Genomic DNA, 8,782 nt, shown 5'->3' with positions numbered 1-8,782 from the left:
AGAAAACACGAACGAAAAAGAACGGAAAACTCAATGGTTATCAAGAATGAACCACCTTTTAAATGGACGAAAATGAAAAAAATTTTTGCATCAGTTTGAAAGGAGAAGGAGGATAAGGATCAATATATTGAATAAAAAAATGGTTTTTGTAGGTTGATTGATTAATTTGTAAAATTTTGTTTTTATTCACACCCAACAAGGATGAAGTGTTGTTTACGCATTGATTGGAATAAGGTTCTTAAAATTGAGTAATTTATATTAGTTTCGACTTGTGAATTGTCGATAAAACTATTGAGGTTTAGAAGATTTGCTCTTTTTCTTGTTATTGTAAATAAATATTGATTTACAAATATTACTTCTTCATTGATCGAAAAAATATTGTGCATTGAATATTAATTGGACATGTTTGATATCGTTCGTCGTTCAGAACGAATATGTTTCGTACGCTTCACATGTGTCATATGAATTTGGACATCATATTCCTACTCATGATTTTCATTTCTCACTATTCCACTCTCACTTATCCTTCCTACCACTTGCTTGCCTTATTTGTACTTGCGCAAAAAGAAGGAGCATTTCTAGCTTCGAAATATTGGTTTTATCTGTGCAGCCGTGGTTCGTTTCGGTTGTGGTCGCATTTGTCTTTTATTTGTTACCGGATTTTATTGGCACTCTGTCCGCCGGCTGGAAAAATCAATACAATGCCCAATTTTCACTAATCCCTATTACACGTGCTGGGTTTTTGCTCGCGTTTGACCCAGCGATATGGACGGTTCGGTTAATGCGAAGTCATCGGTTTATGGGTGACGAAGAACGTGTCAAGAATTTGAATAATATTTGCCCCAAGAACACGCTGGGATTGAAGTGTGGGTGGCGTGATTTAGGAAGCAGGTCCTTTCGGGTGAAATGGAGATTTGTGTTGTGGTTAAGTTTCGGCTTCAGGCTATGAATTCTAGTTTTATCATAATATATTCTTCATATCTTTTGGTTGCTTTGTGTTTTTCATCTGTTTGGTTTTGGGTCGATCGTGAATGTGTACGGTTCCAATGTTTACAGCTTTCCAATTTAAGTGTTTTTCTCAACTGTTTGCATTAAACCATTTCTATAAAGGGAAAACGATAAATATTATATAACGAAAATATCCAATGCTGAACGGTAAATTAATCGATTTTTTTAGCTTTTGAATGGAGTGTGAGTTTTTTTTTATTTTTGTGTGTCAAGCACAATTTCTTTGCTGGTGATATTTTCAATTCAATTGGTTATTTATCCTCGTTGCTGTAATGAAGGCGTTTTTTGGTGTTTGATTGATTGTGAGCATTGATTGTGAAGGTTCATAATCACTTCTATTGCCCATCACTGCTCTACTAAAACATCGTTACTATGACTCATATAGACGTTTCGAAAATCCTTCAAAGAGGCCACTGGAAACGATGGAAATTATCATTTCAAACTTTTCTAGCCTCAGTGTCTGATACGGAAACGACTATCGTGCACTTTAATCGTTGTAACACAACCGGTGCCCAGCTTGACCAACCGTCAAGCGAGGCTTGAGGCGTGGTGGAGAAACAATGGTAGATTTCGAATGGAATGCAATTGACGTTGGTGAAGGTGATCCTAAAAACCAAGGAAACCCCGATGACCGGGGCAACGATATATAAATACGTCCAATCATTCGATGAACATCATCAGTCAACTGTTAGCCATCTGAAGAGCATCAAGCCAAGTCGAAGCCTAAAAATGAAGGTGAGAAAATCATAGAAATATTTTGGTTTGGATTTAGCAGCTCAATAACTTCAAACTCGTTGTACTTTTTTGGCAAGGTTTTCATCGTTCTTTCGGTTCTGTTGGCCGTCGGCATGTGTTCGCCTGTTCCGTCAGACAAGTCGGAAGAGAAGAAGGAAAAACGGGGCATCGTGGAGCTGAACAATGGCTACGAGCAGTACTACGGTGGAGAGGGTCTCTACTACGGCAATGACTACGATCGCCAGGTGACGAACCATGTTACGGTTACGAAGAAGGTTGCCGTGCCGTATCCGGTGGCGGTCGAGAAGCACGTCCCAGTGGAGGTGAAGGTCCCGTATCCTGTGCATGTCGAGAAGGAGGTCCCAGTTGTGGTGGAGAAGAAGGTTCCGGTGTACATCGAGAAGAAGGTTCCGGTGCACGTCGATCGTCCGTATCCCGTGCCGGTAAAGGTCCCGGTGAAGGTTCCGGTCTACCACAAGCAGGTGGTTGAGGTGGCCAAGCCCTACCCGGTGGAGGTTGAGAAGCCCTACCCGGTGTACGTGAAGCAGCCACATTACGTTCACAAGACGGTCCCATCGACGGTGTACCACGGTTCCTACGAGCAGAAGCCACTGTGGGGTTAAAAATGCTTCCGGTGATGTTCTTTTCAACTTTTAACCTCTCTGAAAATGATTATATTCGCTTAAACGATGTATATATACAAGTGTTATACATAGTTTACAACTATGAACTTAAGTCAATCTTAACTATCATGACCAATGTTGTCGATATCATGTTTATATTTGGATCCTTTTGCTTATGCTTCAAAATACAATTTTTCTTTTAGTAAAAGATGGTTTTTCTTTTTTGTATATAAACTTATTAAATTACTCTTGTTAATATATGATCGCTCTACTGATTTTATACAAACAATATAGAGAGGGTGCTCGGGGAATAGCGTGAGGAAACACCGCACAAGAATGTTCGAATGAGAGTTCGAATCTCTTGGATTAGTGCCAAACTGCATTCATTGCACTACATCGTATGTAGTGTAGCTTCATATGAAGCTAATCATCGACATCTAATATACCACCCGCCAATAGGTGTCTAATGCGCATTTGCTGATTTTACAATATGCATCAGCGTTTGCTCTTTGTAGGCATACGATTCGACGTTTACACTAGCTGGTTATCCTTACTACTTACTTAACTATTGATTCAACCACTAGTCACACATTCCGCCCTAGAAACGTATAAATAAGAGCGAAATAAAATAAACCCCTCTGCTGCTCCTCGCAAGTCGTTGTCATAATTTAGGTACTTATTTTGTCGCGTCCGCAATCCGAAACAAGGATCCGGAATTTCGCGCTTGAGAAATCAGTTTTTATGGTTGAAAAATGCCTTTTTATGTTCAATTGTCTCAACCGGTTCCGCATTTTGATCAAAGACTGTTTTAATCACAAACAAGTGTCTGTTTTGAAAGAGGAACTAAATGTTCATTTTCCAACTTTTGAAATTAAATTGATGAATTGAGAATTTCTTAACACACATCGAATACTTCTATAAAAATATCCCACGTATTGGAATTATTTATGTCTCACGATTTTGAGACAAAAATGGTGAACTGGTGAAAGTCGTCCATGTATTGTTTGTAGACAAGACTAGGTTTAAGTTCTCTATTCCGTTAATAGAAAAGGAATTTACGATATGTTATAACTCAATTATTCTCTGTTTATAAAAAAAAATACAATTTAAAACTAAGCTTGAGACCGGGAGGTGTTGATTTTGGTTTTATAGCTTTTTGGTAAATTTTAATACTTTATCGAGCCGAATTCATCATCATCATCATCAATTCACTGTGGACATGCAATTTGTTGCTACGGATATATTTCTTCATGTCTGCTTACTGATAAGGGATCCCGGGAACTTGGCTGATCAACACGTTCCATAGTTTTTGGGCCAAGTTCTACATATCTTCTACTTATTTTTTTGCGTTATAATTATTTGTTTCCCGAAGATTACAAGTTCTGTTTCGGTGAATTTAGCTGTAAATTAAAATCGGCACTCCACAACTTTCCGGCGACTGAGGAATTTACGACATGTAATAAATTAACCGTGCTACGTTGGACAGAGTGTTAGAAACTACGCCTTGAGTCATGGAACATTGATTTTTGATACGTTCGGAATGTGGCCGCAACAGTTGCCGCTCAATGTCAAAACTAGCGTCTTGACCTATCACTTTTTGCCCTATCATGTTGCTTGACCCGTTGCGGCCGCTACTGAATGCACCGTTGCACAGATATAAAGCGGAGGCAGAGTCGACAGATCATCATTCAGTTGTGATCCTTCAAACGTATAGTACATCCAACCAGTAGGCAAACATGAAGGTAAGTCATTATTGAAGGCTAACGAGGTATCTTGAGATTTACGGATAGAAAAATCTTCTTTGCAGGCGTTCATCGTATTCTTTGTGGCCCTGGCCATTACCAGCGTAATTGCAAACGAAGAACCGAAGAAGGAGAAACGTGGACTGTATGAGCTGGGACAAGAGTCTTACGAGTCCTACGGCTACGAGACTCCACTCAACCATGGATATTACGCCAACGACCATGTTCAGAAGCAGGTGAAACAGGTCATCACGAAGAAGGTTCCAGTTCCGTACCCAGTCGAGGTCGAGAAGCACGTCCCAGTGGAGGTCAAGGTCCCGTACCCAGTTGAGGTCGAGAAGAAGGTCCCGGTGTACGTCGAGAAGAAGGTCCCAGTGTACGTCGAGAAGAAGGTCCCGGTCCATGTCGATCGCCCATACCCAGTGGAAGTGAAAGTCCCAGTCCATGTCCCAGTCTACAAGAAGGAATACGTCGAGGTCCCGAAGCCGTACGCAGTTCATGTCGATAAGCCCTACCCGGTGTACGTTAAGGAGCCCGTGTACGTCGAGAAGCAGGTCCCTGTGACGGTTCACATCAAGGAACACCACAAGAAGCCGTTCTGGGGTTAAGATGCAGTATTGACGATATACAGAACTGATGAAATAAATGATGAAAACTGAAAATAATTATTTGTTTCACACTTATATTGCTCTTGTTTTGCACTAAAATACAGTACAGTTTATACAGTCAAATTACATTCAAACCAATCAAATCAAATTGATTTGTTCTTCACGTTCTCCGGTCTCCATCAATGTTGATTTTGTCTTGGCCTTCTTTTCAGTATTAAAAATATTCTGTAATTTGGTATGAAGTTTTAACTTTCAAGTTTTCATGTTTATATAAACTAAGAATCAATCCGGGGAGATAATCGAAATAATGTAACTGCTGGTTAAAAAGCAAAGAGAATCATTAGAGGTCGTAGTTTATTTAATGACAGTATGGGGAAAATCAAAGAACAACAAGATATAGTTATATTAAATATTTAGCTTTCGTTCTAGCAGATGATTTTTAGATTATATAAGATGCTTACTACACTAAACTAATCAGATGTTTGCGTTGATAACACCACATGTATCGTTAATAGATTGTATTTGGGATTTTCTATTTGGATAAATAATATAATCTATTAATGTTGTGTCGATGTTCAACGTGCTTTCAATTCCACTATTTTTATTCGATAATGTACTTACATTAAAAAAACGTTAAAAATGGTGTGTTTTATACATGTATCGTAGTTTGCAATGTTTGCACCAGTTCAGTGATTTAAAGATGTAAACAAATGTTTACGAATTTATTTTTGATATTTCTCTTTTATTACGATGTCTCACAGTCTTTAACGATGCTAAAAATTTAACGAGAGGGCATTTTTAGCCATTGGAGACTCCACAGGCTTTCGAATTGCACAACAGGTCCTTAAAATGTAACTTTAATCAATATCTCTCCAAGTGTGGGTCAATGATTGTTCGAGGCTTGCTGTTGTGGCTGGATGAAGTTTATGTTATGTATGTTGCTGGATGACCTTAACCTTTATTACATGTGCTATATGCTGACCACAGGTCCTTCCCCCAAAAATATCAGTCGTTTCTATAACCAGTACTGAGTACAGACTTTGGTATGGCCAAATTTATTAAATATATCATTTGATTGCTGGCCGTACTGTTTTTTATACGCATAACATACTTACTTAAAATCCAGGTGTTGACTTCCGTATGTACGTTATCGATTTCTGAAATCATCATCCCAGATTTAAACGATGGTGCAAACATTATCACGCATACAGTATAACCAAAATATTCTTATCTGAAAAAGAAGGCACGATTGAAGGAGCGTCTTTCGAGTTTTTATTTGTCCAGCTCCACTGATGTGTGATGTGTTACAGCGGTTCCAAGACTTGGATAATAATCATCTTAGGAAATGGAATAGAAATTACAGAATGTAAACAGAACTTCTTTGGCCGATTTGAACGATTTGATTTGGGACTTTTTTGAGTGCGTAAATTTTATGATTTTATTTCAGTTCATGTGTAAAATTGACGAAATAGCAAAGATAAAATAAGAAATATTCATCCAATAACCAATAACATTTATCAATGATAACTTCGACAATATATGTAATCGAACGTGTAAAATTGCGCTAAAACGTCTAGAGTCTAGACTTTTACGTAAAAAATGCAGTAGTTGTGTTCCTCACCGCGATTAGCCGTTGTATGCAGTTTGGGTCACGCAAGATCGACTTTCTCCATAACTTCAGATGCGTAGATGGGCAAAAGGCGAATTGGTGATAATTTATACAGTTAACATGAAATTTTGTGATATAAAACGGAGTCTTCGACGGTAGCCTATCATTCAGTGTTGATCCTTCAAACGTGCAGTACATCAAACACTAGGCAGACATGAAGGTAAGATACAACGTGAAGATATTCGTATAACATCGTTTTTGAGCTCCATTAGTCTAACGGAATCGACTCTGGCATTACAGGCGTTCATCGTATTCTCTATGGCTCTGGCCATCGCCAGCGCGGGTGCAATCAACGATTCCAAGAAGGAGAAACGTGGACTGTATGAGCTGGGATCTTCCCAACAGGAGTCGTTCGAGACCTACGGCTACGAGACCCAGCACAACCATGGATACTATGGCAATGACTATGTCCAGAAGGAGGTGAAACAGGTCATCACGAAGAAGGTCCCAGTTCCGTACCCAGTCGAGGTCGAGAAGCACGTCCCAGTGGAGGTTAAGGTCCCGTACCCAGTTGAGGTCGAGAAGAAGGTCCCGGTGTACGTCGAGAAGAAGGTCCCAGTGTACGTCGAGAAGAAGGTCCCGGTCCATGTCGATCGTCCGTACCCGGTGGAAGTTAAGGTCCCAGTCCATGTCCCAGTCTACAAGAAGGAATACGTCGAGGTCCCGAAGCCGTACGCAGTTCATGTCGATAAGCCCTACCCGGTGTACGTGAAGGAGCCCGTGTACGTCGAGAAGCAGGTCCCAGTGACGGTTCACATCAAGGAACACCACAAGAAGCCGTTCTGGGGTTAAGATGCAGTATTGACGATATTCAAAACTGATGAAATAAATAATGAAAAAATAATTTCGTAAACTGTTCTACATCCTCATTTACGGTTTCCGAATGGACGAGCTACTTTGGGGATTACATGAAAATATCTTGCCCGCTTCAGTAATTAGCTTTTCCAATCAATCGTAAATTAATTATACCTCATATTCAATGATATCAAAAAATATTTCAAATGAATTAGTGTCAAGTTTTCCTTCAGCAGAGGAACTTTGTTTTTGAGTATAATTGTATAACCACTTTTTAATTCTAGCACTTCTATTCTCTATACGGCATAGAATCAAATAAATAAAACAATAGCATTTGTATTGCTTATTGGAACTATTTTCATGTTATGATTATGTTTTTTCCAAAACATTGCCTTATTAAATAATTAAATAATTATAATAACTATTGAACAAAACAATTTTTCGTGTATGGGTAGTTTTGCTTTTCTGTAAATGTTTATATTGATATTTTTTCATAGTTTTCATGAGGATAACAAGTGATGTGCTTCATAACTGTCCACAAGGATGAACCAAATCTATAAAAGCAACATTTCAAAAGAAAAAAGAAAAGTGAATTTATTGTGTTATATTCTACTTAGTCAAAGGTAATTATAACTAATGCGATGCCTATTCAATAAATTTTATTGAACTCGCACATTATTTTTTTGCATGAAATGGTCAACAGACAAGAGTGACTTCAATGTTTTAAATTGTTGCATCAAATATACGTTAATCAATAGATCAGGATCATATGAATTGTTTCGTATAAACCATTGGTCCAGAAAAACGCAACGGCACCTTCTCGGAGGCTAGGTTTCAGTCCCACCTATAATCGAACCTTCCTCTGTGACTGACTATCAACGTAAAACCAGCAAAGGGAAAGGCGGGTACCCTTAGTGGAAAGGTAAAATCGAAGAGATTATGCCTAAGAAGTTTAAACTCGATATTTTTTAAATCAACTAAACAACATTTAAAACATATAATTTGGCATAACCAACCATCTTAGGCAATGGGAAAGAAAATTATTGAAATAAAAAAAATATCTTTGTTTACTAACTTTTGTAATAAACATAAACATAAACATAAACAACTATTGATTGCATGGTTTTTAATTTTACATCATATTTGAATTTGACAAAGTAGTGCAGATATTACAAGAAATACTGATCTTAGCTTTAATAATATTTCTCAATATAAGTTAAACCAAAATAAAATATATCGACCTTTAATAAATAGTTTTGTCAGGAATCATCCTAAGGAGCGCGAACAAAAACGAATACAAGTTAGTGGCGACGCTTACTGGAGCGAATAAAAAATCTAGCCTTTACTTTACTTCAATTTTTATCGCGACTGCCCATTTTTACCCAAAGGTGCTTTATTTATGACTTCGACGGTCGACCTCAGGGGTCATCGATCCTACGATCCCGGTGGCTAGTCAGCTGATTGGCGACGGTCCATTTTTGGACACATCCACTATCGATCGGGCTATCTTTTCTGACCCGAATTGACAGCCTGCGTTAGGAACGAAAAGTGTTTCTAACAAGTGTATAAGTATGTGTTCATTACGATGATGAGACGCTTGGG

At 38.4% G+C, this 8,782-nt stretch overlaps 2 protein-coding genes across 2 annotated transcripts; both read left to right on the top strand.

Annotated features, from left to right (window-relative positions):
- The first annotated feature begins 1,635 nt into the window (after window positions 1-1,635).
- On the top strand, window positions 1,636-4,716 carry LOC131266855 (titin-like). Its single transcript, XM_058269523.1, has 3 exons — window positions 1,636-1,743; window positions 1,821-2,361; window positions 4,157-4,716. The coding sequence occupies exons 1-3, from the start codon at window positions 1,636-1,638 to the stop codon at window positions 4,714-4,716; spliced, it is 1,209 nt and encodes a 402-aa protein (XP_058125506.1).
- Window positions 4,717-6,539: 1,823 nt separating this feature from the next.
- Window positions 6,540-7,177, top strand: LOC131266845 (titin-like). Its single transcript, XM_058269511.1, has 2 exons — window positions 6,540-6,545; window positions 6,626-7,177. The coding sequence occupies exons 1-2, from the start codon at window positions 6,540-6,542 to the stop codon at window positions 7,175-7,177; spliced, it is 558 nt and encodes a 185-aa protein (XP_058125494.1).
- The last annotated feature ends 1,605 nt before the right edge of the window (window positions 7,178-8,782 follow it).

This window comes from Anopheles coustani, chromosome 3 (assembly GCF_943734705.1).
Source record: "Anopheles coustani chromosome 3, idAnoCousDA_361_x.2, whole genome shotgun sequence".
In the NCBI taxonomy this organism is placed as follows: Eukaryota; Metazoa; Arthropoda; class Insecta; order Diptera; family Culicidae; genus Anopheles; species Anopheles coustani.
This window is presented reverse-complemented; position numbering and strand designations above follow the sequence as displayed.